The following is a 21,845-nucleotide window of genomic DNA, read 5'->3' as shown; positions in this document are numbered from 1 at the left end:
GGAACACGTTTAAAGAATGAAAACAGAAAGATTATAATAGTCTTAGACGTCAACTTCGGGAAGTTTCATGGAGGGAGGAATTGGAAGGCCGGGATATCACCAGTGCGTGGGAAATTGTGAAAGAATATTTGTTATCAGCAATGGTAAGTTGTATACCACGAGTGAAGAAGAGGACGCAATTTGGAGTAAAGTGGATGACAAACAATATTAAACAGGAATTGCATGCGAAAAAGAGGCTATGGAAGAGATATAAGGAGATAGGTGAAGGGATGCATGAGGAATATAAGACACAGGCCAGAAGAGTGACTAGTGTGGTAAGGAAAGCGAAACTGGAAAATGAGAGGAGATTGGCCCTAAGATCCAAAGAAAATCCTAGGGAATTTTTTAGCTATGTGGCCAGTAGGAGGAGAAATGACTGTGGAAGAATGATATTGTGGGATAAAAATGGGAATAGAGTGACTGATGCAAAGGACATAGTGGAATTGTTCAATGAACACTTTATTGGAGTATTTCATCCTAGAGGAGTCAGTTTTAATGCTAGAGGGATAGGACTGGTACGAGGTCTGGAGGTACAGGAGGAGAGTGTGTTTCAGATACTGAGTACTCTGGATGTCAGTAAAGCTGTGGGACTGGATGGTATTTCGCCATGAGTTTTGAGAGAATGTGCTAGGCAATTGACAGTACCTTTAACGTGGCTTTTCAATGAAAGTCTGGCTTTGGCAAAGGTGCCCAGGGAATGGAAGGAAGGTAAGATAGTGCCATTGCATAAGGGTGGTAACAGACTGGAAGTGTCTAATTATAGGCCAGTCTGTGTGTCATCAGTAGTTGTTAAGATCTTGGAGAAAGTAGTGAGGGACCGTGTACAGCATTGGGCAGATGAGGGTAATGTTATCTGTGAGAATCAACATGGATTTGTGAAAGGACGCTCTTGTTTTAGCAATATGCTAGCCTTTTATAATAAAGTTACAAGAACATTAGATGAGGGAAAGGCATATACTGCAATTTTCTTAGACTTGGCGAAGGCATTTGACAGGGTGCCACATGATAAGCTGATATTTAAGTTGCAGCACATGGGTCTGGATGTCAGATTGGTCAACTGGATTCAGGATTGGCTGTCTGATAGGTATCAGAGAGTTGTGTATGGTGGAGCAGTTTCCAGGAGGCAGAGGGTTACAAGTGGGGTCCCACAGGGCTCAGTACTAGGACCTATATTGTTTAACCTTTATATCAATGACATAGCCAGTGGATTGCAGGGGGATATTCAGTTGTTTGCAGATGATGCGAAGCTGGGAAGGATTATTAGTAATAGTGCAGATGTGGTAGCCCTGCAAGAGGATTTAAATAAGCTAGATAGATGGGCAAATGAATGGGGGTGTCAGTTTAATGCAGCAAAATGTAAGGTCTTGAGGTTTGGGAAACATCGATGGGATGCTGCATACTCTATGGGAGGAGTTATACTGGAGGAAGTAGGGGAGACAAGAGATCTGGGGTTGATGATTGATAGAAACCTGAAGTTTAGGGGACATATTGCAAAGGTGGTGAAGGTAACACAGAGGATTGCTGCTATTATGAGAAGGACACTGACCTGCAGAGATAAGAGGGTTATCATTCCGTTGTATAAGTCTCTGATCAGACCACACTTGGACTATTGTTCTCAGATTTGGTCCCCAGGATTTGAAGGGGATAAATTAACTGTGGAAAGGATACAAAGACGGATGACAAAGATGGTTTCAGGACTGTACAAGGATAGTTATGAGGATCGGCTGAGAGAATGTGGACTGCAGAGTTTGGTGGATAGAAGAAGGAGAGGTGATATGATTGAGACTTTTAAACTGTTGAGAGGTGGTTACAGGGTTGACACTGGGGAGTTCTTTCGCTTGGTTGATCAGCGGGAAGGAGTGATGACAAGAGGCCATCCCTGGAAGTTACGAAAGGAAACTGTGAGCAAGAGGGTAAGGAGTGGTTTCTTTGTGTGGAGGGTGGTTGAGCCGTGGAATGCATTGCCTGATGGAGTGGTGGGAGCGAGAATGGTCAGTGAGTTTAAGGAGTGGTATGATAGACTTTGTGTTTCTCAGGGGGGGACCTCCCCTCAGTGAGTCTTGACAGACTTTATGTCTTAGGAAGGACCTCCCTCGATGAGTCTTTTGACTCCTTGGAGGCCTGAATAATAATAATAATAATAATAATTACCAAAATAAGCCTTAAAGTACAAGTGATTAGGAAAATGAAAACCAGGACGTTCTCTTAAACGATTCAACGATGATTTCTAAGGCGGGAACAGGCCATGCTAGGCCTAAATCCTTGATATGCATGATGATGATGATGATGATGATGATGATAATTAAAAATCACCATAATAACCACTAACCCTGCACTCATTGCACTAATTTGCTGATGCATGAATTCAATATCACCCCCTGTATTACTTGGCCTATAGTAGCAACCAACTGTATATTTGGTTGCGTTGGTCACAATTTCATGCCAGACAGCCTCAAATGATGAAAATGAAAATTTCTATCCTCTTGATGTAATACTTTCTTTGGCTGCAACTCATCAGCTGTCATCAACAGTATCCCCCCTCCTCACCATTCTATCTTCTCTATACTCCCTGAAAATATTGTACCCATCACATTCAATTCCAGTAACCACATCTACTGATAGCCAAGTTTCACTAATACCCATAACTTTTGGTGAGATTGCACTGACTAATGCCAAAAATTCTTCTCTCTTATTTCGAATGCTTCTTGCATTAGTATACAAAAATTGCAGATTCCCTTGAGCTCTTGCACCAGCTTTGGAACTGATATACGTGTCACTAATTTCAGTCCAATGCCAATTTTTATACACTCTATTCTGCAATTCATTCCAGCCAAATAAGAATCAACAAATATACATTCACTGCATAACTTTCTCCCTCTTACAGTTCACCTTTTTAATTTTAGGTTCGCTTCCAAATTACTTCAACTTGTTCAGAAAGTAGTAATATTTTCAATCGCTTATGACCTTCCATGTTCAGGTGCAACCCAACTCTTGCATATAGCAATCTTTTGCCTTCAAACACACTCCAGACATCAACAAATTCCTGTTGATGTCTGGAGTATGATTCCAGACCTCTTTTTTTTTTTTGCACAGCTTGCAATTATATCATTCATTATCATCGCTTATCTACTTAACTCATAATTGTCAAAATAAGGCAGCACCCACTATCCTCCCATTAACACTTTTCTTCTTCACAATATCTAACTATCTATCCTATCCCAATGGCTTTAACAGGCCTTTAAGGCCCACACCCTTCCAAGCATGCTTGGATTTCGTAACCGAAATACGAGGATAGAATGGTCACTCCTATGCCTCAAGGTATTCTTGGCTGTATCCCTGTGTGTTCAAGGGGCCGGTTTGCCTGCTTGCGGGATGAAAAACACCAGATAAACTGGCGGAAAAAACCCTACTGCCCGCGCCCAAGACCGGCTAACTTGGCTATGGCTGAGGAAGATCCTTCAGCTCCTCACATCTCCGACGGGAATCGAACCTAGGACACTCCTTCCCCAGGCATATGGTTGCGAAGCGCAAAGCCACTAAGCTAACCGCGCGGACACAATATCTAACAGTTTTCTTAAATCTTTTGCTACCCAATCTATTATTATTATTCAGGCCTCCATTGAGTCAAAAGACTCTTCGCAGGAGGTCCTTCCTAGGAAACACAAAGTCTATCATACCACTCCTTAAACTCATTGACCATTCTCGCTCTCACCACTCTATCAGGCAATGCATTCAACCACCCCCATGGAAAGAAACCACTCCTCACCCTCTTGCTCATAGTTTCCTTTCGTAACTTCCAGGGATGGCCCCTTGTTATCACTCCTTCCTGCTGTTCAACCTAGGACTCACCAGTGTCAACTCTGTAACCACCTCTCAACAGTTTAAAAGTCTCAATCATATCACCTCTGGTTTTTCTATCCACCAAACTCTGCAGTCCACATTCCCTTATCTGATTCTCATAACTAACATTGTACAGTCCTGAAACTGTCTTTGTTACCTGTCTCTGTACCCTTTATACAGTTAATTTATTCCCTTCAAATCCTAGGGACCAAATCTAAGAACAATAGTCTAAGTGTGGTCTAATCAGGGTCTTATACAACAGAATGATAACTCTTATCTTTGCAGGTCAGCATCGTTCTCATTATTGCAGCAATCCTCTGTGTTACCTTCACCACCTTTGCAATATGTCCCCTGAATTTCAGGTTTCTATCAATCATCAACCCCATAATTGTTATCTCCCCTACTTCCTCCAGTATAGCTCCTCCAATAGAGTATGCAGCGTCCCATCGATGTGCCCCAAACCTCAAGACCTTACATTTTGCTGCATTAAACTGATACCTCCATTCATTTGTGTTCATTTGTTTAGCTTATTCAAATCCTCTTGCATGACTACCACATCTGCAGTATTACTAATAACCCTTCCCAGCTTCACATCATTTGCAAACAACTGAATATCTCCTTGCAATCCACGGACGATGTCACTGATATAAAGGTTAAACAATATAGGTCCCAGCATTGAGGCCTGTGGGACCCCACTTGTAACCCTCTGCCTCCTTGAAACTGCCCCACCATACACAACTCTCTGATACCTATCAGAGAGTTGTGTATGGTGGAGCAGTTTCAAGGAGGCAGAGGGTTACAAGTTTCAATCCTGAATCCAGTCACCAACCTGACATCCAAACCCATGTGCTGCAACTTAAACATCACCTTATCATCTGGCACCCTGTCAAATGCCTTTGCTAAATCCAAGAAAATGGTAGTATATTTCTCTCATCTACTGCTCTTGCAACTTTATTATAAAAGGTTAGCATAGTACTAAAACAAGAGCGCCCCCTTCACAAATCCATGTTGACTCTTACAGATAACATACCCTCATCTGCCCAATGCTGTTATGGTCCTGAATTAATTTCTCCAAGATCTTAACAACTGCTGATGATACACAAACTGGCCTATAATTAGATACTTCCAGTCTGCTACCACCCTTATGCAATGGCACTATCTTACCTTCCTTCCATTCCCTGGGCACCTTTCCCGTAGCTAGACTTTCACTGAAAAGCCAGGTCAAAAGAGCTGTCAGTTCTTTAGCACATTGTCTCCAAACTCGTGGTGAAATACCACCCAGTCCTACAGCTTTACTGACATCCAGAGCACTCAGTATTTGGAACACGCTCTCCTCCTGCACTTTGAATCTGCCCTATTCCTCTAGTATTAAAATTTACTGCTCCAGGATGAAATACACCAATAAAGTATTCATTGATCAATTGCACTATGTCTTTTGCATCAGTCACTCTATTCCCGTTTTTATCCCACAATGTCATTCTTCCACAATCATTTCTCCTCATGCTGGCCACATAGCTGAAAAATTCGGAAGGATTTTCTTTTTATCTTAGGGCAAGTTTCTTCTCATATTCCAGTTTTGCCTTTCTTACCATACTAGTCGCTCTCCTGACCTGTGTCTTATATTCTTCATGCATCTGCTATTCACCTGTCTCCTAATATCTCTTCCATAACCCCTTTTTCAAACAATTCCTGTTTAATATTGTTTGTCATCCACTTTCCACCAAATTGTGTTCTCTTCTTCACTTGTGGAATACAGCTTACTATTGCTGCTAACAAATATTCCTTCACAATTTACCAAGCACAATGATATCCTGGGCTTCCAATTCCTCCCTCCATTAAACTGTCCCAAGTTGACGTCTAAGACTATTATAATCACCTGCCTTATAATTCCACATACATTCCGGTCTCTTTGATACTCCTGCATGTCTATTCATCTTCCAAGTAAAAATCACATGGTCACTTTCTCCAACTGCTGGGAGAGATGTCATCTCAGTTATTATTAACTCTTCTGATGCTATGACCAAATCCAAAACACTTGAACCTCTTGTTCTCTTTATGTTGCCTAAGACATTTGTCCCTCACGAATTCTAGAAATTCCATTCCCTTATTGCTACATGTATCTTCCTCTCCCCAATTTATACTGCTGTAATTAAAATTTCCCATAATAATCATTCTTCTTGCACTTGCCAACCTCAACTGTCTAAACATCTCTTTTTATCACCCTCAAAGCAAAAAATCTTATTCCAACATCCTTTCTAACCACACTCTTACACAATTTCCAATCTAGTACATGGCAATTCTGCCATATACTGCCAAGTCTTCAGTGTAACTACTATAAAACTCCTTTAATAACTTATATGCTTCTATCATATCTCCTGTTTTCTACCTGTCAAATAGTTTTTGAAGCCAACAGCCCGCCAATCTATTATTGTAGGGATCATTCCATAGACCTGCGACAATCTTTTTCACGTACCTCTGAATCCTCTCCATGACTTCTTCCTCCCCATGAAATACAGGTGTCCAGATCTCCAGATGTGGCCTGATTAGAGTGTTATATAGGGGAACAATAACTTCTCTATCCCTGCTTGTTAGTGTGTTCTTCAACAACCACATAATCTGATGTGCTGTTTTTGCTACTTTTGTGATATGCTTTCTAAATTTTAACTACCTGCCCACAATCATCTCCGAATCCCTGGCCTCATCAATCAATTCAGTTCCATCAATATTGTACACAGCTTGTGATCTCTTCCTCCCAAATTTCATCACCTTACACTTTGCTACATTAAACTGGCAGCCATTTACCTTTGACCATACCGCTAGACCTATTTATGCCATCCTGCAGGATCTCCGCATCACCTTCATTTATTGTCGCACATAAAACTTTTGGATTATCAGCACAAAACTGAATATTTCCTGTCAGATCATTTTTTACAAATATATCATTCATGTACAAAATAAACAACAGAGTATGGTGACTAGTAGTGGACAAAAGTCCACTACTAGTCACCTGTTTTCTGGAATTAACTACTCTATAAATGACTCTTTGATATTTATCCATCAGCCAATGTCAAATACTAATCACCAGATTCACATTAATCCCCGTTTGCTCCAATTTATTTAACAGAGTTCTATATGGAATCATGTGAAATGCCTTTATAATGCCTAGCTATATCACTGAGTGGACATTTCCATTATCCAAATCCATTGTTATTTTTATTATAAATATATATAAATAAATATAAAATTAAAATATAAATATATTTATAAATAAATATAAAGCTGATTAGGAAGACAAGATCTATCCTTCCGTAAACAGTGTTGTTCCTTATAGAATATCATCTTACCATCCACTAAGTCCTGAATGCTGTGTTTGCAAAAATTTCTCCAATACCTTTACCACCACTCATGAGATTCTGATTGGCCTTTAATTTGCTACTTCCGTTATGGAGTCTCCTTTATTCAGTGGGACTATTTTTCATCTTCCCACTCCATTGGCACCCGCCCAGTACTGAGGCTTAAATTAAACAGCTTTGCCAGTGAAGCTGATTTTATCTGATTAACAACTTGTGCATTCCTATGCACAAGTTGTTAATCAGATATATCAGCACATAATACATGTGTTCATATGCCATATAATCCCTTGGTGTTGTTCACATTGAGGTTCTGCAATATTCTAAGTACCTCAATTTCTTCAAGCTCTATTCAATATCAGTCAGTATCACATCTGATATTGCAACATCCCTACCTAGATGGTACATCCTTGCAAAATGATCACTTGGTAATTCAACTATTTGGTTTGTTTCTGTTACCTCCCTACCATCAGCACTTTTTAAAATCATCCTTCCATATTCATTCCTCCTTTTACTTACCATATAGTGAAAGAATTCTGTTAGGTTTCTTTTGGCCTCATCAGCTAGATTTCTATCATAATTATCTTTGGCCTTCCTTACCATACAAGTCACCTTGTTGCTGTACCTTGTACTGCTCATAGGAATGTTGATCACCTTTTCTTTATATTTCATCCACAGCTTTTTTATTTTTTGGAACTCTTGTTTAATGATGCTATTCATACATCTAACTCCTACCTGATTTATCTTTCTGACTTAGTCTGACAATGCTCTCTTCAAACACTCCTTTACCACCTCCCATTCAACACCAATGTCCCTCCTATCCATATTCTTATGACATGCCACTACTGAAAGCTAACTCATCAGCATTTGAAATTATACATATATCTCTTCTTCACAGAATATTCTGCATGTTTGGCAGTCTCTCAGATCATAACTACATGATAACTTTGGGAAAGTCCCCTAACAGTGGAAACTGTTAATTTCGCTGATGCTAATATCCAGCACTCTCAAACATCTTGTCCCTTCCATTACAATCTATCTTGGGTAATTTACTCTCAGCAGCTGTATACATTCCATTTCTTGTTTAGTAATTGATCCATACACAAGAGGTCAAGAGACCTATAAGCACATCAGTGTGTGTGTGTGGGGGGGGGGGGGATGAAGATGAGGACAGAGATAGAAGTTTATTTTTTTTTTATTTTTTTTTTTTGAAGAGCTGCAAGTTGGTTGGGATTGTAATCATTTTGGAATACTACATTAGGTAGGCTGTTCCAGAGGACAGAGGCGGATGGAATACTTTAGAATTCCAAGGTTATCTATTGACACCACAATGCAATCTATCTTATATATCTAGAACTTCAGCTGCATTAATGTTCTTGGGCTTAAGACCCAGAACTATGCCAATTGTAATTTTTTTTAAATATAATATATTAATTAAAAGCTGAATTACTGTCATATTTGTTTAAAATTTTCATTTCTTTCTCTCTCTATTAAGGAAATAAGTTCAGAAATTGAAAGATTGAGGGCACAATCATCTCAAGAAAATGCAAGCCTCTTATATACTCCAGTATCTGGCAAAGGTAAGTATCCATTTTCTTCTCCAATTCCTCCTTCTCCTCTTATTATTATTGTTGTTATTGTTGTTGTTGTTGTTGTTATTGTTGTTATTATTATTATTATTATTAAGCATAGAACTATAAGAAAAAAATTTAAAAAATAAAGTAAAACTATTCTAAATTTTTTTTCTATTCTGCCCTCACAATGTTATAAATGCAATCTATTGCACATTTTAATACCAAGGAGATCAGATAACATTAGAAACTAAGACATTTGTTTATTTAGTTATTAATTTTTATATCAGATTCACGTACCTCTGTGTGTGTGTGTGTGTGCATATGATTGAAATACAGGTTGCAATAATTGCAACATATCAGTTGTTGTGTGTAAGGCAAGAGACTGAAGAGAAAGAAGTATGCATTTCTTGAACATCTGAAAGTTTTAGTCTTTGGGAAGGGACAGATTGAAGGAGACTGTTAAAACAAAAAGCAGCTAGACAGAATGAAAGCACACAAGAGAAGTCGGTTTTGTAAGTTTAAAGCTAGATGGTCTGTTGATAGTAACTGCTTCTGGTCTTACAGTGTTGGAATATGATGAAAAAATGATGATGGCTGGGTTCAAGAGAATATTATACATCAAAATACTTATAAAAGACATAAGACAGAGACTGAATATCTGTGAGAGTGATGGGGGGAAGTTGTGAATTATTTGGATTACTCCAGTGGATTGCATCAATCATTTTATGGAGCTATTGGTGTTCTATTCAAAATGCATGAACAGTATTCCGAGTTCAAGTGGATTTGGGATTTACACAGTGGCATTAAAAAGAGAACAATGACTTGAGTGAAAAATATACTTAGTTTTCATCAAGGATGCAGCTTACTTCAGTATCCCATAACGCATCTGTTTTGAATGTGTATATTGCCATACATTATGGGAATGGGTCATTGCCTAAAAAAGTTTAGACTAAATTTATTGAACTCTCATCAGTGGAAGCTAGACATGCAAACACTGACAGTTAAATCAATGCAGAAGTCATATTTTCCATATAAAAGTAGCAAGATCATATATCTCCATGTTTTTAAAACACTTGGGATGAATTGCAGAGTATTGCCCCACCAGTTGGAGAGAGTGACCATGTGATTTTTACTTGGAAGATGAATACACATGCAGGAGTATCAAAGAGACCGGAACGTATGTGGAATTTTAAGGCAGGTGATTATAATAGTCATAGACATCGACTTGGGGAAGTTTCATGGAGGGAGGAATTAGAAGGCCGGGATATTATTAGTGCTTGGGAAATTGTGAAGGAATATTTGTTAGCAGCAATAGTAAGCTGTATTCCACAAGTGAAGAAGAGAACACAATTTGGTGTAAAGTGGATGACAAACAATATTAAACAGGAGCTGCATGTGAAAAAGAGGCTATGGAAGAGATATAAGAATATAAGAGACAGTCGAGGAGAGTTACTAGTATTGTAAGGAAGATGAAACTGAAAATGATTAGAAATTGGCCCTAAGATCCAAAGAAAATCCTAGGGAATTTTTTAGCTATGTAGCCAGTAGGAGGAGAAATGATTGTGGAAGAATGACATTGTGGGATAAAAATGGGAATACAGTGACTGATACAGAGGATATAATGGAATTGTTCATTGAACACTTTATTGGTGTATTTCATCCTGGAGCAGTAAATTTTAATACTAGACATATAGGACAGGTTTGCTGTTTAGAAGTGCAGGAGGAGAACATGATCCAAATACTGAGTACTCTGGATGTCAGTAAAGCTGTGGGACTGGATAGTATTTCACCACGAGTTTTGAGAGAATGTGCTAAGGAACTGACAGCTCCATTGACCTGGCTTTTCAATGAAAGTCTGGCTATGGGAAAGGTGCCCAGGGAATGGAAGGAAGGTAAGATAGTGCCATTGCATAAGGGTGGTAGCAGACTGGAAGTGTCTCATTATAGGCCACTTTGTGTGTCATCAGTAGTTGTTAAGATCTTGGAGAAATTAGTTAGGGACCGTATACAACATTGGGCAGATGAGGGTAATGTTATGTGTGAGAGTCAACATGGATTTGTGAGGGGGGGCGCTCTTGTTTTTAGTAATATGCTAGCCTTTTATAATAAAGTTACAAGAGCAGTAGATGAGGGAAAAGGCATATACTGCCATTTTCTTGAATTTAGCAAAGGCATTTGACAGGGTGCCACATATGACACATCTTCAAGGCCCACCTTTCCTAATTGGATCTTTCCAAGCACCTAGCATACACTTTCCCAGGCAGGCTGAGCAGAGATATGCCACAATAATTACTGCAATCCTTTTGGTCTCCCTTCTTGAAGACTGGTATTATTGTGCCTGTCTGCCATTGTTTGGTGCTCGCCCAGATATCCAAGCAGATTGACATACTCGAGTCAGCCAGAGAACACATCTCGATTTAAGGCTTTTAGCATTTCGGGTCAAATTTCATTATCGCCAGCATCCCGATTTTAGCGATTTTATTGCTAAATGGACCTCTTGTGCTGAGACTAGCCATTGCCCCGATCTGCACCTCTTGGATGTCCACAACTGCTGGGCCACCCAGGTTAAGAAGGCTCTCAAAGTATTCCCTCCATCTGTGGAGGATATCCTTCTCAGTTGTTAAACCATCAGAGGCCCTAATTGCCCTTGCTGTGCACAATTTCCTCCCTCGAAGGTGGTGGATGGTCTGCCAGAATACTTTGTTTGCATTTGCATAGGATGAGTCTAATCTTTCTCCAAAGGATTCCCAAGCCTTCTGCTTCGCTGTCTTTACTGCCTCAGCAGTGGCTTTTCATGCCTCAGCATACTGCAAACACATCTTAGGTGACTTGACCCTAAGCCATGTTAGTTAGCACTCCTTTTTTGCGCAGACAGTTTTTTGGACTTCTTGGTTCCACCAAGGTGTCCTTTTCTGCCCGTTGCCATGCCGAGCCGCTTTCTGCCACACCATGAGAGTGCAGAGGTGGTGACAGCTGTTCTGAACAGCTTCCACTCCTCCTCAACATCTGCAGTATGTTTGGGAATCTCTTTGAACCTGGAGGAAATGTCATCTGCAAAATTCTTCCTCACAGCCTCATTTTCCAATGCCTCCCATTTCACGCGGTATAGCTGCTTAGGTCTACCAGCATTGATGGTAGCATCTGGTTTCTGAAGCCCTAGAGTGCACACAACAAGGTGGTGGTCAGTTGACAGTTCTGCCCCTCTTTTCACACGAACATCCAACACCGAGGAAAATAGGTCTGCTGAGACTATAAAGAAGTCAATCAGAGACCTTTGCTCTAGTGTATCCCTGTACCAGGTATACTTATGGACTTCTCGGTGCTGGAAGAAGGTATTCATTATGGACAAGCTGTTAGTACAGCAGAAGTCCAATAATTTCAACCCATTCACATTAAGGTCAGTGGTGCCGTTCCTCCCAACCACACCCCTCCATGTCTGGTCATCTGTTCCAACATGTGCATGGAAGTCACCCATTAGCAGGACTGATTCAATGCATCCACTTTCAAAAGCAGCATCCACTTCCTCCAAGAAGGCAGAGTATTCTGACTCCAGATTAGGTGCATAGACTTGCACCACAGCCAAATCATGGTTTTTCATCTGAAGCCTTAACACACATACCCGTCCACCCAATGGGATCCACTCAGCAACACAGTCTGACAGCTGAGGGCTTGTGAGTATCCCCACATCCACCCGAGCAGACATTGTCGGGCTCACACCAGAGTAATAGAGCTTCCACCCCTTATCCAGGTCGACAGTTCCAGAGCCTCTCCTCTTGGTCGAAGAAAGCCCGACTAAGTCTAGCAGGTAGCGCTTGGCTTCCTCGACCAGTTCCAACTCCTTCCCTGTCAGAGAGAAGATGTTCTAGTTGCCTAAAGCCAGAGTCAGACACTCATCATGGGGGGGGTAGTACACTATATTACACACAAAGCTCATCCAACCATGCCATAAACTGATTCATTGTGTCTACATTCACAACACGCTCAGGCAATACATTTCACTCACTAACCACTTTCCATGTAAAGAACCTGTAACTCACTCTTCTGCTCACACTCTCCTTATATAGATTCCAGGGATGGCCTCTTGTTCTTCCCCACCCCTCTCATGTTCTAAGAACAATCTCTTCTATGTCAACATGATAACAACCCCTGACTAACTTATATGTCTCAATCATATCTCCCCTACTCCTCCTGTTCACGAAGCTTTGCAATTTACATTCTCTCAATGTGTCCTCATACTCCACATTCCAGAGACCACTGACCACTTTGGTAAATATTCTCTGTACCCTTTCTAACATATCTTCATCAACATAAAAACCCAGTAACCAAATCTGTGTACAATAATCCATATACGTCCTGATTAAGCCTTAGTCTGATATCTGATTAAGTCTGATTTGACATCTTCACAACCTGTGCAATGTGGCCCCTGAATTTCAGGTCCTTCTCCACCACCACCACTCCCAGTAATTGATAATTAAGTCTATCAAAAGCTTTTCAAAATCTGAGTATACCACTTGCATCTCCCTTCTCCAAGACATTTGTCACCTTATTATAGTATATAAGCAAATTAGTAAACTATGATCTCCCTTTAACAAACCCATACTGATAACCACAAAGAATAGTGCTGTTTTCAACTCATTTCTGTATCCTAGTTCTCACCAATTTCTCTAGTATTCTAGCCACAACTCCAGTTATACAGATTGGCCTATAATTTGTAGCTGCAGCTTATCACCACTCTTATGTAGTGGAACAATTTTACCTTCTTTCCACTCCCTTGGAACCTGTGATGTTGTAAAAGTCTTATTAAACAGGCATGTCAATACTCTGGAACATACCCTTAGCACACATGGCGATATGTAATCGAATGCTATCGTCATATTGACATCAAGTTTATTTATTTCCTCATATACCTCCTGCTCATTAACAATTTAGCCATTCTCCTATGTCCTCTAGGTTAGGGTGAAATAATGAACAACTGAAGAGTTGTTCGTTTTTTGCCATAATGAAGTTGAACACCCTTATAAAGTGTTCACTGAATATCTCAACAGTGTCTTCTGCTGTAGTTACCATTCTACCATTTTCATTCATTAACATCATCTTACCATAATCATTTTTTCTTTTACTTGACAAAACTCACTAGATTTTTTTCTTTGCCAGATTTGCTCATTTCTGCTGATACTGCACTTTTGTTGTCCTTACTAATTGAGTAACTCTCCTGGCTTGCTTTTTATACTCTTCATGTAACTGATTATTATCATTATTCATTTTGTACTGCCACCAAAGTGACTTCTTCTTTCAGATTTCATGCTTATTCCTCTCATTCATTGATTTTACACTTACCTTATTCAGCCTTTTGACCTTTGGAATACATTCACACATTTATGCTGTTATGTATTTCTTTCATAGTTCCCAAACAGTATTTACTTCCTTACCTCTCAACTCCTCGTTCTGTGCCATATCTCCAAGCTCTCTCCTTCTTAAGTATTCTGCAATTAAGCAGGTTCTTCTTTTATTAGCAAAAACTTTCCTTCCACTTTCTTCTGTTCTGAGCCTTCTCTTTCAAGGTTGCATATCTGTCTCCATTCAACATGTCATCTAGCATTGTTTTTCTCAAAATTTATCTATTTACAGAAAGCCCACAGACACTGAAGATATCTTCACTATACTTCAAACCGTCACAGGACACACAAACTGAGCATTATCCATATGTTGAAAAATAGACCCGAAAGTTTATATCAGAAAAGGAGGATACACAGACTGAACTCTCACTAATAGCCAACACATTATCACAAAATGGATATCCTCCGAACATCATCAAAAAATATCTATACGATGACAACCCCCAGACAAGAAGAATCAAGCTCCCAGCACATTTCTACTGTAGTGATCCCTTTCATCGGGTCAATTTCTTATCAAATAGCCAGAATACTAAAAGCCTACATCATCAGAGTGGTCTTCAAACCAACCACCAGCATCAGATAGGTTTTAGGATCCCCAAAAGATAAGGTGCCATTCTACAAATATCCAGGAGTATATTACACTCCTTGCTCCTGTGGTCTTGCCTACATTGGACAAACTTCATGGAGTTTAGAGATCAGACAAAAAGAACATGTTGGTGATGGGAACCACAACAGAAGTATTTCTTCTGGCTTAGCACTTCATTTCTGTACGTCTAACCACACAATAGAGTGGCAAAACAGCTCAATGCCATATTTGGATGACAACTACAGACATCGTTTATTCAAGGAAGCCACAATAGTGTTAATAACCAGTGGAAACCTCAACAGAAATCAGGGTACTATTCTGAACAGTTCATGGAAAAACCTGATCCCCTCTCTAAATCCATCTGAACTACAGCTAGCCAGTAATCACATTACGTGTTTACGACAAACACACATGCGTGATAATGAATAAGAACAATAAGTCCTCTCAGTCTCTGTCACGCAAACGTGTAACCTTAGCTACTAGATTGTTTACAACATTTTTATGTTCCTTTCAATTTGCGTTTACTAGTTTTTTTATGCTTTTCCTTCAACGCCTTGAAAAAGCTAGACACTTTGCTAGTGAAACTGGTAGGCAAAGAATGTAAGATGTTTGTACTCATTACAATATGGTCAGTATTTAAACAATAAGTTTGTATGTTTAATTGTTTTTCTCACTTTACTGTCTTTTTATTTTTTCCACTCTTCTCCAAATTCACATCTCGAAGCGTTCCAAAATTTTAATATCTTTTTTCCTCAATGTCCAGGTTTCAGCTGCATATAAGACAACACTCCACACATAACATTTTATTAGTATTTTCTTTAAATTTTTATCCATTTTACTTCTGAATAAATTCTATTTTCTATTAAAGGCACCTCTTGCCATTCCTATTCTTGCTTTTATGTCACTTGTACATCTTCCATCGCTGCTAATTACACTTCCTAGATATTTAAATGTCCTTACTTGATTCAATTTTTCTCCATTTATTCTTACATATAGTTGTCTCTTTCCTTGTTATTTTCATTACTTTTGTTTTGCTTATGTTAATTTTCATTCCATAACTGATAGGATTCCAGTAATCTGTTCAGCAGATGTTGTAATCCTTCCTCAGTGTTTGATAATAATGCCTTGTCATCTGCGTATCTTATTGCAAATATCTGTCTTCCTCCTATCTTTATTCCTCCTTCTGCATTCCCCAATGCTTCTTTTAGCATTGCTTCGGAATACATATTGAACAAAATTGGTGACAAAGAACAGCCTTGTCTTACTCCTCATCCAATGGTACCTGGTTCTGTTGAACCTTATATATATATATATATATATATATCACTTCCATCATCTTATCCCATTTTACAAAATCAAAAGCCTTTTCAAAATCTGATATTAACTTCTTTCTTTACTTCTAAACTTCTTTCACTTATTATTCTTAACAGCCCAATTGCATCTCTTGTTCCCTTACACTTCCTGAAAGCAAACTGATCTTCTCTAAGAAATTCCCCCACCTTATATGCAATTCTATGTTAGGATTCAAATAAGTATTTTCGATGTGTGGGAAATGAGGCTTATTGCCCTAAAATCCTTGCATTTACCTGCATTACTTTTCTTTGGTATAGATATAAATATTAAGGTCATAAAATATTTTAATAATTATCCTTTGTTATAAATTAAATTTATCATCATCATCAAATTCCTGCCATGTACCCTCAAGGGGGGGGGGTGTACAGGATATGATAGTACTACATGAAAAATTTACATCATTACTAACTTCCTATCTGCAATTTCCTCCAAATCAGTCTGTTACTTGTCAAGACTCCAACATTACCAGATCTTATATTTCTGTCATCTAAGGCACTTTCTACCATATCAATCCATCTATATCTTGGTCTTCCTCTGTGTCGTTTTCCTGCCAACTTGTTTTGCTAATCTTTCCTTGCCCATTCTGTTTAAGTGACCATACCACCTGAGATTAGCTCTGCTAACGCATTCCTGGATGCTGACAATGTCAAGTTCTTTCAGAATATTCTCGTTTTTAATATGATATTGCCATTGATGCCATCTGTTCACACCTCTAATCTTTCTCAGGACTCTCATATCTGTGGTCTCTAGTCTTTGGTCAAGTGTTTTACTTCTGACCGAGCTCTCAGATCCATAAGTTAAAACTGGTTTGAACACTGTCTTGTATACAGCTAATTTAGTGTTCCAACTAATTTCCCTCTTATTCCATATGAATTTATTCAATTGACTTCCTACCATACTAGCATTGTTGATTCTGTTGTCTATTTTCATATATAATTTACATCTTCAGTAAAAATCGTGCCTCAGTAGCTGAATTGTTTTACTTGTTCCACAGGTTCTCCATTCACAACACAGTTGACATTTTCAAGGATTCTGCCTATTTTCATTGTCTTTGTCTTTTTAATGCTGACCTTCATACCATATCTATTACAACATTTATTCAATTTAGTCAGAGAATCTTGCAGACTTGTAGTGGATTTATTTAGAAGTATAACATCGTCCACATAAAGCAAAGAGCTGACATTAACATCTCCAATTTTGATATCATGTTTAATACCACTTTCCTTCATAATGTGATCCATATAGATTATGAATAACAGAGGGGATAAAGTACATCCTTGTCTCACACCAGTTTTAACATTAAACCATCTTCCTGTACTTCCTTCAATTCTAACTGCTGACTTACAACTCATATAAAGACTAAATATTGCTTGATATAATACTCCATAATACCACTACTCCTCCTACCTTTCCACATTTCAGGCCTTTGAAATGTGGAAAGGTAGTAGTAGTAAAACTTGAAGTAGAAAAAGCCATTTCAGGCTTTTTCTACTTCAAGTATGGATAAGTATTCCTGACTGCATGCCTGGTCAGTGTTTTTTATCACTGTGCTCTCATCACTGCTTGTTTCATTTAGCAAATTTTCAAAGTAATTACTCCATACTTCAAGGATATATTTTTCTCCCTTTTTCATGTCACCTTTATCATCTCTAACTCCTTTTACAGCACTCTTTCCTCCATTCCTAAGCTTCTTCAACAAGCGCCAGAATATTTTGCCACTTCTTGATATTTATTTTTTATGTTCTTGCCAAAGTCCTCCCATGACTTTTGTTTAGCTAGTTTTACACACTCTTTAGCTTTCCTACACTTGTCTCTGTATTCTCTAAGAGCTGATTTATTTCCCAGGAACTTTTGATATGCTTTCTTCTTTTCCTTCACTGCCTCTTTAACTTCCTATGTCCACCATGGAGTTCTAATTTTTCTATCCTTGCAGACCACTTTACCACATGCCTCTCTAGCTGAATCAATCAGGCTTTTCTTCAAGGCTTGTTTGAAGAAATCTCCAAGTTTTGGTTCCTGTTCTCCAAGACTGAATCTCCAAGGTTTGGTTCCTGTTCTCAAACTGTTTCATTTTTCCTTCAATAATCTTTGTGTATTTTAGTCTACAGTTCACATCTGAGAGCTGCTTAACTTTTATTCGCTTTAAAAATTTCTTACGTCATTCTTTTCAATATGAAATTCAATTTTATCCTGCTCAAGACTAAATAGTGATCACTTCCAATTTCAAATCCTCTGTACACTCTGGTGTCCTGCACCAGGGAGAAAAATCACTATCAACAATAACATTGTCAATGAGACTTTTCTTATTCCTTGCCTCTTCTCTCCATGTGAATTTGTGCACATTTTTATGTTGGACCATGGTGTTAGTAATAACCAGTCCATGTCCTGAGCAGAAATCCAACAGGTATTTGCCATTATTATTAGCTTTGCTCTTTTCTCCAAATTTTCCCAAAACGTTTTTGTATATCTGACAATCACTTCCTACTCTGCTATTTAGATCCCCAACAAGGACCAACTTTTCCTTTTTCATTGTGTCAGTAGCTTTCTCTAGAGTCTCAAAAAATTCCTCAACTTCTACCTTAGTAGAACCTTCTGTGGGACCATAGGCACAAATATGTCTCATTGTCCAGTTCCACATTCTGATATTGGCCCAAATCACTCTACTTCACACTGCCTGCCATTCAAGAAGATGAGCCTCGTATTTTGTTTTGAATACTATGGCTGCTCCTTTTCCTTGATTGTCATTGCCTGAATGTAACATTTTATATTTATTGCTCAGAAAGATATCTCTAGTTTTTGTCTTTTTTGTCTCAGTCACTCCTATTATGTCGATCTGGTACTTATCTAATACCTCAGCTAGCTCCATTTCTTTGCCATTCAGGCATCTTATGTTGATAGTACCAATCTTTAACTTTGGTGATGTTGAGTTGGGGGTGTGTTTTCAGATTTGTTCCAGTAGCTGACTTTTCGCTGTTCTCCCTGGTTCCCTGGCGAAAACAACGGGATCCTTGTTTAACCGGGCGACGCCCTGGCATGAAATTTTGTCATGTTGTACCATCATTTTGTATTTTAGTTTAACTAATAGGAATACAATTTGTTCAGCTAAATCCCAAATTGGCAGCCCATCCTCGGTCGTTCAGTATCCAGGTAGATACCCAACAGGGTGCACCACGAGAAGGTGAGGATTGGACATTAGGTCAGAAGCCCTGGTCGGTTCTCCGCATTCCTTTAAAGACTATATTGAAGTCTCCTCTCAGCTATACAACTGAGAGGAGACTTGACCCTTAAGCACCCCCAATTAAATTTATTAGTTTAGTTATTTCTTCAATTCCTTTCTTTTGAAGTTGTTTTAGGAATTCTGCAGGAAATCCATCTATTCCATCTACCTTTCCACATTTCTGTTCTCTAATGGCCATCTCTGCTTTTGTCTTCAAATTTCTAAATCATCTTCATTTACTTCTTTATATCATCTAAAGGTAGCTCATTTGGTCTATTTTCTTTGTCATATGGATTATTATTATTATTATTATTATTATTATTATTATTATTATTATTATTATTATTCAGGCTTCCATGGAGTCAAAAGACTCATCACAGGAGGTCCTTCCTAGGAAACACAAAGTCTATAAAGACTCATTGTGGGAGGTCCCTCGTAGGAAATACAAAGTCTATCATACCATTCCTTAAACTCATTGACTGTTCTTGCCCTCACCACTCTATCAGGCAATGCATTCCATGGTTCAGCCACCCTCCACTCAAAGAAACTATTCCTTACCCTCTTGCTCACAGCTTCCTTTCCTAACTTCCATGGATGACACCTTGTCATCACTCCTTCCCGTTGTTCAACCAAACGAAAGAACTCCCCAGTGTCAACCCTGTAACCACCTCTGAACAGTTTAAAAGTCTCAATCATATCACCTCTCCTTCTTCTATCCACCAACATCTGCAGTCCACATTCCCTCAGCCGATCCTCATAACTAACATTGTACAGTCCTGAAACTATCTTTGTTATCTGCCTTTGTACCCTTTCCACAGTTAATTATCCCCTTCAAATCCTGGGGACCAAATCTGTGAACAATAGTCTAAGTGTGGTCTGATCAGAGTCTTATCCAACTGAATGATAACTCTTTTATCTCTGCTGGTCAGTGTCCTTCTCACTATTGGAGCAATCCTCTGTGTTACCTTCACCACCTTTGCAATATGTCCCCTAAAATTCAGGTTTCTATCAATCATCAACCCCATATCTCTTTGTCTCCACTACTTTCTCCAGTATAGCCCCTTCAATAGAGTATGCAGCATCCCATCAATGTGTCCCAAACCTCAATACCTTACATTTTGCTGCATTAAACTGACACCCCCATTCATTTGCCCATCTGTCTCGCTTATTCAAATCCTCTTGCATGACTACCACATCTGCACTATTACTAATAGCCCTTCCCAGCTTCACATCATCTGCAAACAACTAACTATCCCCTTACAATTCACTGGCATTGTCATTGATATAAAGGTTAAACAATATAGGTCCCAGTACTGAGGCTTGTGGGACCCCCACTTGTAACTTCTGCCTCCTTAAACTGCCCCAACATACACAACTCTCTTATATCTATTGGACAGCCAATCCTGAATTCAGTCACCAACCTGACATCCAAACCCATGTGTTGCAAGTTACATATCTTGTAACTTTATTATAAAAGGCTAGCATATTGCTAAAACAAGAGTTCCCCTTCACAAATCCATGTTGACTCTCACGTATAACATTACCCTTTATCTACCCAAGAATGTATACGGTCCCTAACTAATTTCTCCAAGATGTGAACAATTACTGATGACATACAAACTGTCCTATAATTAGACACTTGTAGTCTGCAACTGCCTTTATACAACACTATCATACCTTCCTTCCATTCCATGCTCCTTTCCCATAGCCAGGCTTTCATTGAAAAGCCAGGTCAAAGGAGCTGTCAGTTCTTTTGCACATTCTCTCAATGCTTGAACCTGCCCTATCCCTCTAATATTAAAATTTACTCCTCCAGGATGAAATACTCCAATAAAGTGTTTATTGAACAATTTCACTGTTCAATAAACTCTTTATTAGTGACTCTGCATCAGTCACTCTATTCCCATTTTTATTCCACAATGTCATTCTTCCAAAATCATTTCTCTACCTACTGGCCACATAGCTGAAAAATTTACTAGGATTTTCTTTGGATCATAGAGCCAATCTTTTCTCATATTCCAGTTTCGCCTTTCTTACTACACTAGTCACTCTCCAGACCTGTCTTATATTCTTCATGCATCTGCTCTTCACCTGTCTCCTTATATCTCTTCCATAGCCTCTTTTTCACATGCAGCTCCTGTTTAATATTGTTTGTCATCCACTTTACACTAAATTGTGTCCTCTTCTTCACTTGTGGAATACAGCTTACTATTGCTTCTAACAAATATTTCTTCACAATTTCCAATGCACTAATGATATCCTGGCCTTCCAATTCCTCCCTACGTGAAACTTCCCCAAGTTGATGTCACCTACCATATAATTCCAGATATGTTCTTGTCTCTTTGATACTCCTGCATATCTATTCATCTTCCAAGTCAAAACCACATGGTCACTCTCTTCATCCAGTGGGAGAGGTGTCAACTCAGTTATTATTAACTCTTCTGATTAAAATCTCCCATAACAGTCATTCTTCTTGCACTTTCCAATCTC

The 21,845-nt window shown here is 38.9% G+C and overlaps 1 protein-coding gene across 3 annotated transcripts in view; it reads left to right on the top strand.

The window, feature by feature from the left end:
• LOC150108796 (uncharacterized) overlaps positions 1-21,845 on the top strand; it is a 478,706-nt gene that overhangs the window by 375,247 nt on the left and 81,614 nt on the right. For all 3 annotated transcript variants that reach the window (XM_090403306.1, XM_090403304.1, XM_090403307.1), the window contains exon 14: positions 8,725-8,809. In XM_090403306.1, the coding sequence (XP_090259432.1) occupies positions 8,725-8,809 (85 nt within the window). The remainder of the gene's footprint in view (positions 1-8,724; positions 8,810-21,845) is intronic.

This window comes from Typopeltis vanoorti, chromosome 2, assembly GCF_054136105.1.
Source record: "Typopeltis vanoorti isolate ZY-2024b chromosome 2, IOZ_Tvanoo_1.0, whole genome shotgun sequence".
NCBI lineage: Eukaryota > Metazoa > Arthropoda > Arachnida > Uropygi > Thelyphonidae > Typopeltis > Typopeltis vanoorti.
This window is presented reverse-complemented; position numbering and strand designations above follow the sequence as displayed.